The sequence below is a fragment of the Bison bison genome, unplaced genomic scaffold (genome assembly GCF_000754665.1).
Source record: "Bison bison bison isolate TAMUID 2011002044 unplaced genomic scaffold, Bison_UMD1.0 scf7180017864037, whole genome shotgun sequence".
Taxonomy (NCBI): Eukaryota; Metazoa; Chordata; class Mammalia; order Artiodactyla; family Bovidae; genus Bison; species Bison bison.
This window is the reverse complement of record NW_011494609.1, coordinates 4,130,246-4,145,663: the sequence shown is the minus strand read 5'-3', so window position 1 is coordinate 4,145,663 and position 15,418 is coordinate 4,130,246. Positions and strand designations below refer to the sequence as shown.

The 15,418-nt window shown below is 46.3% G+C and overlaps 1 protein-coding gene across 1 annotated transcript in view; it reads right to left on the bottom strand.

Moving 5' to 3' along the window:
• The window catches only part of RUNX1 (runt-related transcription factor 1), a gene marked incomplete at its 3' end in the record, with an annotated part of 272,413 nt that extends 260,230 nt beyond the window's left edge, over window positions 1–12,183 (bottom strand). Inside the window, exons 1-2 of the mRNA XM_010834981.1 lie at window positions 11,936–12,183; window positions 11,678–11,794 (exon numbers count right to left, since the gene is read on the bottom strand). Coding sequence (XP_010833283.1) covers window positions 11,678–11,735 — 58 coding nt within the window. The remainder of the gene's footprint in view (window positions 1–11,677; window positions 11,795–11,935) is intronic.
• Window positions 12,184–15,418: the final 3,235 nt, after the last annotated feature.

Sequence of the window (15,418 nt, the reverse complement as noted above, 5' to 3'; positions counted from 1 at the left end):
ATGCGAAGAGTTGACTCATTAGAAAAGACTCTGATGCTGGGAGGGATTGGGGGCAGGAGGAGAAGGGGACGACAGAGGATGAGATGGCTGGATGGCATCACCGACTCAATGGACATGAGTTTGGGTGAACTGCGGGAGTTGGTGATGGACAGGGAGGCCTGGCGTGCCTGTCTCGATTCATGGGGTCGTGAAGAGTCAGACACGACTGAGGGACTGAACTGAACTGAATGATGCAGGATGATTGGCAGTTGAACAGAATTTCCATTGTTGGTGTTTGTACTTCTTTATACAACCCCACCCCTTTAGCAGCCCTAATATTTGTTTAAAATTGTTTGGTAACTGTTCCTTTCCTCTTGGACTTCGGGAGTCATAGCCATCCTGATTTTTCTGAACGGTGGAGTCAGTCAATAATAATAAAACAGCAGTGGGAGTTTCCGTTCATTCCCACCAGTGCCTAGATCACTTCGTCATCACTCAGTCCCTCTGTGTTACTAACCCCAGGCTCCAAAAGGCAAAGACACGACAGCAAACTCATAAAAGATATGGCTAATTTTCCCCTTCCTCCTAATTCCTCCAGACTTTTGCATGGGCTGTGTGTGTGTGTGTGTGTGCACAAGCCCGTGTGCGTGTGTGTATACATCTATATGCAGTTTCAGAGTTTACAGATTGCATACTTTCAAAGTGGGTTAATGTCAAGTTCAGCTGTGACTGTTAGCGAGGTGGATGGGGCTGCACAGATGCAGCTTGCAGATGGTGTGGAGTAAGCTGCCTCAAGCACGTAGTTCAAAGTGCAAACAGAAGCTGTGTAATAAAACAGCAAACCGTGGTTGGCGTTGAAACTGCTCCTGGAAAAATGGCGCCCAAACTAATGTATTTTTGTCTATTCTCTTTTGCACGTTTTGAAGTGTAATAAAAATTAACATCAAAGGTTACATGTGATCTCTTTGTGTGTGTGTGTGTGTAGAAGATGGAGATTGTTCCTTCACTGAGCAATGAAAGATTTTCTGACACCGTGCTTAGCTTCCTTGAAAACACTCCACTCACAACAGCCTGTGACCACCGAACAGTGAGCCACGCACTCAGGGTTCTAACTTTATTTTTATTGAAGTATAGTTGTTTTACAATGTTGTGTAGTTTCAAGTGTACTGCAAAGTGATTCAGCTATGTGTGTGTGTGTGTGTGTGTGTGTGTATACATAGACTCTTTCCCATCATAGGTCTTTCAGACCCTCATCATAGCTTATTACAAGACAGTGAAGGTGATTTCCTGTGCTATACAGTACGTCCTTATTGTCTGTCTATGTTATATACACTAGTGTGTATCTGTTAATCCCAGGGTTCGGACTTTTGTTTGCTCTTTTTAATATATCTCTATCTGGCAAATTGATCACTGGAATATTTTCTAGGTCTTTCTTTAAGACATCCTACTAATAAAAAAAATCTGAATTCTTATACATTTTCAGAAAAACCTACGTGCTGTTCAGGACCAATATGGCTCTCAAAGAGAAGAGGAAATAGAGGCTTGCTTTGAGGTCCAATGCTATATTTGATTTATGGCTCATATCTTATAATTTTGTTCTCTATCAGAAAGGGTTTATTTTTAGGAGCCCTAGTCTTCACAGAGGACATCCAAAAGACCAGGAGTAAAAATCAGATGGTAGGCAAGGAAGGTGGGCAGAAGTTTTGCAAAATGTCAGTGACATATTTCTTCCAATAGACATGGCTTCAAGACTTAACAAGTTGAGTCCTTAGCTTTGAATCAGTTTAGCACAGGTGGCAAATTTACACAAAGAAGCATCAGTCTTGAAAGCAGCAGAGCCATTGAACAAGCCCAACTAGCCAACTGTGATTTCTACTTTGGGTGACCTTTTACCTTGGGGCCCCCGAACTGTCTGGGAGAGCCCACTCTTTAAAGAGCCGTCCATCTGAGAGTAGACACAGAAGGGCCAAGGGCAGGGAGGGCAGTGTCTTCCACAAAATCAACGATTCTCCATGTTCACTCATCTTGCAGCAAAGCAGGATGAAAGATTTACACTATTTCTTATTTCAGGGAAAAACTGAATAAAGGCTTTTTTTTTTTTTTTTAAGGCATTGACTTTCAGGGAAGTAGATTTGCATCCAGACTCAGGAAGTAGACAGGCCAGTAATTACGAAGCAAAAATAATCTGTAACTTGCGGAAATACGAGGTATGAATAGTGTTCTATCTCCCAGATAGAGGGGTATTATCTGGTTGTTGTCTTTCAGTCAGAGATAAAACACCCTTGGGTAAATTTAAGGAGGGTGACTTAGAAGACAATTTCCCTCCAGAAATTCTGCAGAAAAGAATTCTCTTAAAAAAAAAAAATAAAGGTGTAGAGGGTTAGGTCGTGGGGTTTTGAGAATTCAAAAGAGCGAGGAAGAGAAAAAAGGAAACTATTTCCAGTTACTAGTAGAAACATCAACCCAGGGGCCAGGTGTGGTGGCTTTTATATAAGCAACACTCCTGTCTATACAAAGCTGGTTGTTTTTGTAACACTGTGAGAGTCAAGTGTGCTTCTGGGTTTCGACCCTGAAGGTAGGTGTGACCCTGACTCCCTTTTGACAGGCCCCCTGTCCCACTCATCCCATCTCTTGCCTATTTTGCTTTCAGTAAATCAAAAAATGAAAGAGCATTCATCAGTACCATTTTTCTAGATTCCATGTATATGCATTAATACACAATATTTGTTTTTCTCTCTGACTTACGTCACTCTGTATGACAGGCTCTAAATGCAGATGTAGCAAATAGCCTTGTGGACATGGAGGGGAAGGAGAATGTGGGACGAATTAGAAGAGCAGCACTACATAGGTACACAATCATGTGTAAAACAGCTAGCTAGTGGGAAGCTGCTCTATACCCCAGGGAGCTCAGCTCTGTGCTCTATGGTGACCTAGAGGAGTGGGATGGGATGGTGGGAGAGAGCCTCAAGAGAGAGGGGTAGGGATACATGTATACATATAGCTGATTCACTTTGTTGTATAGCAGAAACGAACACAACATTGTAAAGAAATTATATTCCAATAAAAAATACAAAAAGTGGAGAGGGATAAATTAGGAGCTTGGATTAACAGACTGACACCACTATATATGAAACAGATAAACAATGAGTGTCTACTGTATAGCACTGGGAACTGTATTCAATACCTTATAACAACCTATGATGGAAAAAATCTGAAAAGGATGTATATATATATCTATATATTCTCTATGTATCTGATATATATATATATATGTATGTATGTATATAACTGAATCACTTTGTTGGATACCTGGAATCAACACATTGTAAGTCAATTATACTTTAGTATAAAAAATTCAAGACCTTTACTTAAAGGTGCTTTCATTTTCTTTCATAAAGCAAAAAAAGAAAAAAATACCATCCTCCCCACCCCCAGGATCCACTGGCAACTTCCAAGGACTGAAGGAATAACTCAGAGCTTCTCTGAGTGTATTTTCTTCTTCTTTTTAAAAAAGTTTTATTGGAGTACAGTTTCTTTACAATGTTGGTGATTTCTACTGTACAGCAAAGTGAATCAGCTATATGTGTACACCTATCCCCTCTTTTACGGATTTCCTTCCCATTTAGGTCACCCCAGAGCACCGACTGGAGTTCCCTAAGCTATTATAGCAGGTTCTCATTAGGTATCTATTTCAGACATAGTATCCGGGCTACAGAGGTGGCTCAGTGGTAAAGAATCTGCCTGCCAGTGCAGGAAACTCAGGACATATGGGTTCATTCCCTGGGTCAGGAAGATCCCCTGGAGGAGGAAATGGCAACCCACTCCAGTAGTCTTGCCTGGAGAATCCCATGGACAGAGGAGCCTGGTGGGCTACAGTCCATGGGGTCTCAGAGTCAGAGATGACTGAGAAAGCAGACATGTATCAATAGTGTGTGTATTTCAATCCCAGTCTCCCAGTTCACTCTGCCTCTGTGTGTATTTTCAAAGCACAGCCCACATGGAGGACATAGGAGAAGAGATATCACCAGGAATACCAGGGTACCTTCCAGGGAACAATGTGGCCTGGCAGATGTTGCCCTGGGCTCCCTGACATCATTCCCACCCACCTTCCCCTCTGCTTTCCTCTGCTCTGTGAGCTAATAAGTGCCACGTCTGCTGCCCTGGGCACCTTGCAGCCAGAGACCCTGTGACATGGTTCTGGCCTATGAGATACATAAGAGGGAGCTGGCAGAGAGGGGCTTCCTTTCTTGAGTAAAAAGACAGAGCTCCAAGAAGAAGGGTTTGAGGCCCCCATCTCCTTCCTGCCTGGACAGATCTGAGGTGCAGGCATCTCATGGTGGAACCAGAACACAAGAGCATCCTGCTGTACCAGAAGTGGAACAATTACTCCTGAGCCACATTCGCCCGTGCTGGACCAAGGCCTGGCTGCTTGAACCATTGTAGTCAAGTTCCCCTTAATGTACAGCTTAACATACTTCTTACCGGTAAACCCTAGCAAGAGTTTCAAGCTCTTATGTCACTGTAAGAAAATGAATCATTTCAGTCGTCTTTGGGATGCATAAAACTCTACCTGAATTGTTCTTTTCTTTCTCTGGCATCATTCAGTGTTGTCAGGACAGTAAAGGGGAGGAGGAAGGAAGAGATTCAAGGAGCTAAGAGAGGATGAACGGATGTCCCTTCGATGAAAAGAGAAGGTTGTGTGATCCAGGGGAGCGTCCAGCTTACTTGTCCACCAGGTGAAAGCTTACATGAGGCTTCAGACTCTGTTTCGTGTCCTGGTTCCAAATCAGGAAAGGAGTATGTCAAGGCTGTATATTGTCACCCTGCTTATTTAACTTATATGCAGAGTACATCTTGCGAAATGCCGGGCTGGATGAAGTTCAAGCTGGAATCAAGATTGCTGGGAGAAATATCAATAACCTCAGTTGCAGATGACACCACCCTTTATGGCAGAAAGTGAATAAGAACTAAAGAGCCTCTTGATGAAAGTGAAAGAGGAGAGTGAAAAAGTTGGCTTAAAGCTCAACATTCAGAAAACTAAGATCATGGCATCTGGTCCCATCACTTCATGGCAAATAGATGGGCTAACAATGGAAAGAGTAAGAGATTTTATTTTTCTGGGTTCCAAAATCACTGCAGACGGTGATTGCAGCCATGAAATTAAAAGACACTTGCTCCTTGAAAGAAAACCTATGACCAACCTAGACAGTATACTACAAAACAGAAACATTACTTTGCCAACAAAGGTTCATCTAGTCAAAGCTATGGTTTTTCCAGTGGTCATGTATCGATGTGAGAGTTGGACTATAAAGAAAGTTGAGTGCTGAAGAATTGATGCTTTTGAACTGTGGTGTTGGAGAAGACTCTTGAGAGTCCCTTGGACTGCAAGGAGGTCCAACCAGTCTATCCTAAAGGAAATCAGTCCTGAATATTCACTGGAAGGACTGATGCTGAAGCTGAAACTCCTGATGCGAAGAACTGACCCATTGGAAAAGACCCCGATGCTGGGGAAGATTGAAGGTGGAGGAGAAGGGGATGACAGAGGATGAGATGGTTGGATGGCATCACTGACTTGATGGACATGAGTTTGAGTAAACTCTGGAAGTTGGTGATGGACAAGGAAGCCTGGCGTGCTGCAGTCCATGGGGTTGCAAAGAGTTGGACATGTCTGAGGGACTAAACTGAACTGAACTCATGTCCAGGAACCACCCATAGTTCTCTGAAAGCACTCCCTGATTATGTGCATGGTCTGCAAAGCTCTTGAAGGAGACGCTCCCTCCCTTTCTACCACCCTGGGGCATCATATAGATATTTTGGGGCAGGCATGAGTAGGCCAAGTACAACACATTACTTGAGGCTTTTTTTCTCAGCAAAGAGGCTGAAGGACGGGATTGGTGGCCTTGAGGAGAAGGAGCAGGGGAGCTCAAGGAACAAAATTTTTGGAAAAAGATTATTTTGCGAACTTTAAGGACTAGGTAAAGGAAATGGCAACCCACTGCAGTATTCTTGCCTGGAGAATTCCATGGACAGAGTCTGGCAGGCTACAGTCCATGGGGTTGCAAAGAGTCAGACAGGATTGAGAGACGAACACTTTTCAGGTACCAGAGTAGCTTCTGGGGAGCTCTCTTAAGAATGGGAGTTGGAAAAAAAAATTTTTAAGAGAATTTGGGAAAAATGCTTGCCATATCTGAAATGGTAGGATCACTGTTTTCCACTAGGAAATAAAATATTTTTTTTAAAAAAAATGCTTCATGTTGTTACACTGAGACACTGTGATGCATTTTATGGTACCTCTCTCTGACATGTTCAAAGATTTTGAACAGGAACTCGGCCATTCGGAGGCAAGCTCATCTAGAACATTATTAGTCCCTTTTGCAGAACTCAGACGAGACACGGAGACATCTGATGACTCATCTAGGTCACTAGGAAGTTACCTGAGAAACAGAAAATTCACTTGAGTTTCCTGTGCGGCCTTCACTCCCACCCCCAACCTGCCAAGCAACCAAGGTGCCTTCACTGGTGGTGGTGGTGGTGAAGTCACTAAGCCATGTCTGACTCTTGCGACCCCATATATAGCCTGCCAGGCTCCTCTATCCACTGGATTCTCCAGGACTTTGACAAATACACAGAAATATCCCCAGAAGCATGGACCCCGGGGGACCTGTGGAGGGTCACCAGGCAAGGAGGTGGCTGTTCCATTAAGAAGGGACTTCAGGAAAATAAAGTGATACCAGGATCTCAAAGAGGAGAAACTTCCATCGGGATTCCTGTCTCAACATGTCCCAACTAGCTACGACGTTGAAAAGCTAAGCCCACCAAGTGACACAAAGTGCCCTCAGCCTTTCTCTGTCCTCTTTCTCATAGAGCAAGAGAGACATGGTGTTGAAGGGATGGCTAATTTACTCACCAAATTCCACACCCCACTGGGCTCCTGCTACCCCACCTCGGCCTAGGCTGGACCCCCACGACAGACCCCCTTCCCTCTCGTCCTGGTTCTGACCCTCCACACCGTCTCCTCCCCACCCTGAGTCTCTGTCTTCGGGAGGCCTCTCCCGGGGTCCCCCGTGACCTCTCCTTTCGAGAGTAGACGGCCTTGACTAAGCATCATCTGGAAAGCTGAACCGCAGTTGCCGTGGCCGACATTAACTGCCTGGTTTTCATGACTTTACCAAGCACTGTACTTGGGTTGTTTAATTTAGTCCTTGCAGCCACTTTAACAACAGGCCCTACTATCAGGTTGGCCAGAGAGTTCATTCGGGTTTTACCATACGGAAAAACCCAAATGAACTTTTTGGCTAATCTGATACCATCCTCACTTTAGAGATGAGGAAACCAAAGATCAAGAAAAAAGCTGTCTCATGCTATTTTGGCAAAAAGCTGGAAAAACTGAAAAGAAAGGAAACGGGCATCACCGTACTAAGTCTGCCTGGTCCTTCTTCAGCCCTGGCCCCTTCTCTTTTTTCGTCCTGGCTTACAAGCTCTTGGGCTCTGTGCTTTAGACCAACATCCCCAAGCCTGTCTCTCTTAGATTCTGTGTGTGCCATGGCCCAACATCACTCGCTTTCTCAGGAAAAGGGCAGATCTTTTCAAAGTCCACAATTCAGACCTGTTTCAAGAGAAGAGAGAAACCTCTTGGCGTCCAAAAGCTCTCCCAGGCTGCTTGCTTGCCGGTTAGCCCCTGGCTCAGCTGTTCCTTCTAAAGTTGCTTCTGCTCCTGGCAGCTCACCGGGCCAGCCCTTGGAGTCTGAGCAGGTGTGGGGCCTCCTGTGGCCTGTCTCCCACCCCCAGGGGTGGGGTGTGCCTTGGGAAGGTCTGGAATTACAGGGACGATCCCTGTGGAGGAGGCAGAGCCAAGGAGGTGGCATCTCTTGGGGGACTGCTCTTTGCTCTTTTAAAGCTTTAACATTTCAAAATTGCCTTGTCATTTTCACAGGTCTCTTAGCATGCAAAGGAACTAAATAGCAAAGGGTCTGATTGTGAGTTTAGATAGATTTTAACACCTTTTTTTTTTTTCTCAGTTTCAAAATGTGTGGGCAGTTTCAGAACGCAAGAGTTGCATCTCACATAGAGGGAGCTGGGATCTGATTCCTCCACATCCAGGAGGGTACTTAGGAAAAGTACAGGTTCCCTGTGGGTCCGGGGGAGTCAGACTGGCTAAGACACACTGTCAGGGACTGAAGCGTGTTCTCCCCAAGTTCATACTTGGAAGTACTAACTCCCAGTGCTTCAGAAGGTGACTGTATTTGGAGAGTGAAGTTTTGCAGAGATCATTAAGAGTAAATGAGGTCCTCATGGTGGGATCTAATGCAATACGACTAGTATCCTTGTAAGATGAAATTATGACATAGATAATTATGAAGGAAGACTACGTGAGGCCACAGGGAGAAGACAGCCGTCTACAAGACAAAGAAAGAGGCCTCAGAAGAAACCAACTTCCCGATGCCTTGAAGCCTTCCCAAGACCAAAGCTACACCAGGATTCTCCATGAGATTCTGGCCTCCAGAATCACGAGACAATCCATTTCTGTTGTTTAAGCTACTCAGTCTATGCTTGTTTGTTATGGCAGCCTTGGCAAACGGACACGGAATTCACACGGTGTCTGATACCCAGTTGAATCAACAGCTTTATGTGATCTTAAACCTCCAGCAGAGCCAGAGATGTCTTCATAAATATTTCTCTGCAAAGAAGTGGCAAACTGAGGCCCATGGAGAGGCATGCTTCACACGTTCAGCCTCCGCTCCTGCAATTCCCTTTGAGAGATAACCTCGAGAAGACAGCGGTGCGTCAGCCCCGCCGAGATTTTTACCTGTGGTTCTAGGAACTCGGAGGCATATTAGCATTCAGGCTTTGCATAGACCACTAAGCCACTTCTAAGAACACGGCTACCTGAGGCATTTTACAAAAACACATACGTTCTTCCTCCGCATTCCTTCCCCACTCTGCGGGCCCGCACGCGGTACCCCATCAGGGGACCCGAGTTTGGGTCCTGCAGGGACAGCGTGCCATGAACCACGGGGGATCCTGCCAGGGAATTGCAGTCATGCCTCATCTTCTTGCCTGAGCACATTCAGTGAGAAGGCACAGCAGCAGCCTTCTCTGTGGTAGACCACATTTGTTTTGCATGCCAGGCTCTCAGACTCTCGCTTGCCTGTCACCCAGAAGGGAACAATGGTTGGCTTGGTCCCACACCTCTCTTTCGCCTCCATTTCCACATGGGTATCTTGCTCGAAAAATGAGTTATGGGTTTCCTCCTGTGAGAATTGCACGCACTGATAAAGGGCCATCCCAGGAAGAAAACAAGATATTTTCCCCGCTCGCTTGGAGCTGCAGTTGGGGAGGGCACACACGCTATAAATTACAGGCGACAAGAAATGACCACAGTGCGGGGCGCTGCTCACGGCCAGGCTCGGGGAACAGGGTACCGGCTGCGAGGAGAATACGGACTTTAATAGGGAGTAGGGCAATTCTTCTAGCGTCGCGCTCTAAGGCAGGGCCCACATCGTACCAAATGCAGTGTTTGTTTTGCTACCTCTCCAGACTCAAATGAGTGGTGTGGACCGCGAACCCAGATGATGCAAACCCTCAGCCTGACGAATCACCTTGATAAACTGAGCCGTGAAAAATGGCCCAGATTTCACTTTGATTCTCTGAAATTCAGTCTCGTATTATATTCTTGAGTGAGTGAGTGTAATCATCCCTGAGTTCCTTTTAATGACCGGAAGGAATGAAAAGACCTTTTCCCATGAGCCCTTCTGAGTCTTGGTTGGGGTGCTAGGGTCCCCTGCACACAGTTCCTCTTGACAGCTAGGCTGCCACCAGTTCCTAAACCTGGGGGCAGGTCCGGTCGGTTTCCGTCCTGGGGACACAGGGACTGTGGGCTGGTTTAGGGGCTGAGCTCCTTGCCTTTGCCCGTGTCTGAGCAGGTCACCAGGGCCCCCCTCACTTAGCTCTGCTGTCTTACCACTAAGGACAGGAAGGCAGGCCAGCACTGCACACCGAAATCCCATTTATTACCCAGTGGGATGTTGAAAAATTTCCTGAATCTGCCTTCCTGAGTTGATAGAATAGGAAACAATCATCGTTTGGAGAGAGCATTGAAAGCAGAGTTGAGGCAGGAAGATTTTTTTTTTCCTTTCTGTTATTCTACAAATATTGCTTCCTTTGCTTGTCAGAGGCCCAGAGGAAATGCAGCGAGAAGGCCCTTCACAGCTTCTCACCCCCAGCGGCCCGCGTTTGGGCCACAGGAGCTCAGTGCCGTGAGGATGTGTGACTCATAGCCAGCGCATGACTCAACTTCACTAAAATGTCCTCAGCTGCCAGTAAAGAAGCACTTGAAAACCCTTTAATTTGAAGCTTTGAATCGGTTAATGACTTGCTTTCTTCCCCTTCTCCTGAAATCCTGCTCTCCCTACAACACACACACACACACACACACACACACATCTTTGTCAAGTGTTTAAATTTCAGGGACCCGGAAACGCAGAGGCTCTGTGGCATCCACAATAGCATTTGTTGTGACAAAGTGGCTGGCAGCCCTCTGCATTCTTCGGCTCACTTGGCTCGATGAATAAATAATGAGTCACAGACACTATTTGGGTGCGCGCGAACGTTGGTAGCTAGAAAATGAATGATCCCCACCCCCTATCCATCCCACTCCATCCCAGCTCTGCCAAGCCATTAAGCCACAGGCTGTGCAGGCGCTGGTCAAAGGGCTCGCCCCAACGCACACGGCAATGTCTCGGTGACATTTCTGGTTCCTCTTTGTGTTTGTTTAGGCGGGGCCCTCTTTTTTCCCAACAAAGATAACCCCAGACGCCCATGCACACCACACACATACTCACACACTCAGAGCTCAACCACAGCTCGATGCGTTTCAAGAGGCTCGTTGCCAACATGCAGGCAGGTACCCCGCACTAGCTGCTTCTGTTAGGAAGCACACAATCTCAATGACTTCAGCTGCCACTTCAGACGCTTGACTTAGGCAACTTCTTCGTTGCTCTTGGCGGGAGAGACTTGTGTATGCTTCGCTTTCATTCTCTCTCAGAAGATGCCGGCAGCCTCTTTTGCATTGAGGCTGCAAGGAATAACCCAGCAAGGCCCCATTCTGGGGCTTTCAACCTAGACCAGTCTGCCCGGCTCCTCTACTATCCACCTTTCGGAGACAACTGACTTGCTACTTTGTCACTGCGGTGTCCCCGCCTGGGCGGTGAGCAGATCTCTGCCTCCGCCCCACACTGGCACCAGCCTTCTTGGCCGGTGATGCTGGAGTCTGCTAAAGCCTAGGGCAGGCTGGCATGTGGGCCACACTGCCTGCCCAGCGTGGGACAACTCAGCCACAGCCATCTCGGGCCAGGGGGCAACCAGTGAAAACCCAGACAGCTTCCTGCAAGCTTTATGATCTCTAGGATTTTAATCAGGAACAGCCCAACTGACTTGCCCCGGACAAAGTTCTCACCCACCAACGGAACCCCTCGACAGCTTAACTAAGTATTTATGAAAACATTTCTCAAGAGCGTCCATCTGAGGAATAAGTAATCCAATAGCCTTGAAATCTTACACCCGAGGAGGTGTTTGAATTCCTCCCCCCAAACAGACGGGAGAGCGGCAGGGGCTCTCTGCACCCAGTTACAACAGGCAGCCACTTTATTATCTACAGAGCCGAGCAAAAGTAGATATTAAAATCTCAGAGTGTACTCACCTCTCATGAAGCACTGTGGATATGAAGGAAATGACTCAAACATGCTGTCTGAAGCCATCGCTTCCTCCTGAAAAGGCACCCTCTTCTGAAGGCGGGGGATTCAATGAGTTCTTTTACCTTAAGAGCGAGAAACCAAGAAAGGTCACCGTTTTAACCTCACCCCCAACCATGGTTCCCTACAGGTCCTTTTTGTTTTTTGTTTTTCCCTCAACACCTCTGGGGCTCCCTGAGTCCTAAGGAAAAAAAAAAGAAATGTACCTTTGCAAAGACAAATATTCAAATTGCTAAAGATTAAAAAAAAAAAAAGCGGCGTCTTGGCTGTGGGTTGATGATGTTCAGAACTCTGCAAAGCCCTGTGGTTTCCAGTCAGAGTGATCCGTCTTGCCTGCTGACCACTATGCTGGGCTCAGACTTCTGACACTGCCAGGCTACCCAACTTGTGGTTCTGTGGTTGTTTATGAGGCCCAAAGAAGTTTTCACACAACCCAAATTACAAATTTAACTGTTCCCCTTTCCACAGCCCATCTTAATTGGTTCTTGCCAATCATGTGACTTCAGTGATGTCAATTTTTTTTTTTTTTTTTTTACTTTCTGAGCAATGCCCTTCCTTCCCTCCACCTGCCCTCCCCCAGGCGGTGCAAGAAAATAGCCGAGGAGACTTTGCAAGAGAAAGAGAGAGAGACTGCAGAAAAAAAGTGACTCAGAATCTTATTATATCAATGATCTTTGCTGATTTAGTACAACTTGAGTCCGGTTGTTGTTATTTGTGGTTTTGGGAACCCCTGATTATTTTGATAAAGATTTCACTGCTGCTTATTCAATAGTAATTCAACCCTGGCATCGGGCTGCTGTGCAGACAGGATATGGAGCCCATCATTTCAGATGCTGGGCATCAGATCAGCAGAACTCAGCCCCTGGTAAAGATGATCACAGCATAAGTGAAACTATAAAAGGAAAAAATAATAAAAGGAAATATTTGGATGAGAATCTGACCCCTAAGAGGGTCTAGCAACTTACTGGTATTTTAAAGCCTGTGAAGAAGAAAACATTTTAATTTTGTGACTAAAAGACCATTTTAATAAAACCAAAAGTATGTGGTTTTCTTCCTCCTAAGTGGACATCTTTTCAGTAAAGGGATAAAACTACGTTTATCTCTTACACACATACGTACACACTGAACTCAGGAAGCTAAAGGAAAACAAAGAAAAGCGAAATTCTGTACTTGGGGTCGAAGCAGTGGCTGCCTTAACACTGTTCACTTTTTGCTTTCACCCATGAACGATCCCTGTATTGCCTTTTTCAAGTACAATTCAAATTAGTAGGCTAATTCACACCTGTAGGTAAAACTCAGCCCAGCACTGTGGCAATTGCACTTTGACAGCATTAAGAAGACTTCACAAAATATAGGGAGGGCAGAGGGGATGGTCCTCCAGAACAAGAACTGACAAAAGAATACTAGACAGCTCATTCTGTAGCTTAGGAAGAAGCACGCCTACTTGGAAGTGCTGAAAACCGGCTAATCTTGCACATGGGCCGGCCATTTGGGGCATGCATATTTATTTATTTTTCCTGCCCATTGGTTTTGTTGTTGTTGTTCTATCCTCCTCTTTGCGACCCCATGAACTGTGGCCCCTCAGGTTCCTCTGTCTATGGGATTCTCCCAGGCAAGAATACTGGAGTGGGTTGCCATTCCCTTCTCCAGGAGATTGTCCCAACCCAGGGATTGAACCCACATCTCTTGCATTGGCAGGTAGATTCTTCACCACTGAGCCACCTGGGAAGCCCCAGCCCACTGGCTTTACCAGCTCACTAATCAAATGTTGTTCATTTTGAAGTTCCAAAGTAAACATCTCCTTTCCCCATTAATAACTTTATTTCTTTTGCTCTGTTCTGTATACATCCTCCAGGGCAGGATCGCCAACCCCCTTCCTCGGGCCTCACAGCAAGAGGTGAGAGGCAGATGAGCAAGAAAAGCTTCCCCTGCTGCCCCCCACTTCCCACCACTCCCCATCACTCACATTACCACCTGAACCATCCCCTGCCCCCCAGTCCTTGGAAAAATTGTCTTCCACAAAATGTCCCTGGTGCCAAAATGTTTGGGGACTGCTGTTCCAGGATGAGTATCTGTTCATAACTTCAATGCACATGGTTAAGAGACACTATGAGATAAGGGTTTGGTTTTGTGTGAGGTTGTGGGTGCTCTGCTGGGTCTTGGTTGCTGCTCGGATTTTTCTCCAGTTGTGAACAGCAAGGGCCACTCTCTAGAGCACAGGCTCAGCAGTTACGGTGCGTGAGTTAAGTTGCTCTACTGCATGTGGGATCCTCCCGGATCGGGGCTCAAACCCGAGTCTCCTGCCTTAGGAGGCAGATTCTTTACCACTGAGCCACCAGGGAAGCCCGAGACAAGGGGTTTTGAACTGCTAACTGTGGATTCCAAGCTGGCCAGTGATAGCCAACAAAGACACTTTGTAATAAAGTCTGTACTATTAGAATAACCCCCTGGGTTTTCCCCTCCCATTCTCTCAATTTCACCCCACACACCAGGGATAACACAGTAAGAGATGAGGGCACAGGGCTTTTAAAAGCAATAGACATGATTCTTTCTTACTCCTGTTTTGACTAAAGCAGGAATTGAAACTCCAGAGAGAGACTGCTTTCTCCCAAATGGGTGTGAAGTTAGCTTGCCAAAGCTTGACACCTTATTAGTACTTAGAAGGATAACAACGTGTGCATTTCTTCAAATTTATGAAGATCTCAATGTCATGCAAGTTGCCTAGAGCTCTCCATGGAAATCCTCTGTTAAGATAATTACCAGTGTGTTTCTGGGCTCCCTGATAAAGTTGAGGCTGGTTAAACCCCATACCAGGGTCTTTTCTCTCTGCTACACTGAGTACTCCCCGGACGGACCCTACAAGCTCAGCGCTGGAACATGCAGCTGCCACATCAGAGTCGGTTGAGACTTCATAATGACTTAGAAATTTAAGTGGTGATGCCAACTAGTCCTTTGGGTATTCTATTCCAGAAACTTCACAGAAAATTTTAGCCTGAAGTGTCCAGATGCTCAATGGGAGAGTTTGGATGTGCCCATTAAATGCCCAATTTCTTGGCTTTTCTCTGTGGGCCTAGTTGGAGCCGAGTATGGATCTTTCCCAGTGGGACCTTCCTAGGGCAGGTCATGTTTAAAGATGAAAGTAAGGCTGGAATTTGCAGAGGTCTCATGGTTTGTTGTGGGGTTCCTAGTTGGCTCAGTGGTAAAGAATCCGTCAAGATCCCCTGGAGAAGGTAATGGCAAAGCCACTCCAGTATTCTTGCCTAGAGAATTCTGCTAGAGGAGCCTAGTGGGCTACAGTCCATGGGGTCTCAAAGAGTCAGACACGGCTGAGTACACACGGTTGGTTGTGGTCATCTGTGACCCTTGGAGCTGGAGCTGCCACGGAGCAGCAGTGGGCAGTCTGAAGGCCTGCACGCTGGCCTGGAGCTGCCTTGCTCCAGGTTATCTGCCGTAACAGCAGATAACTCCCCGAGGCTACAGTTGGAGTGTTTCTGGGTATCCTCCAAGTCATGACAATAATAAAGACTCAGCTGGCTGCTGGTGAACTTGGCCTTACCACTCCCTTAGGAGTCGGAGACCAAAGGACACGTGTGCCATCCATGAAGTGCCTAGGGGGACACCTTTGACCATCTCTCAGCTAGCACTGTTCAGGATTCTTTAAGTCTGTGCACTAACCACCCCTCTGTCCT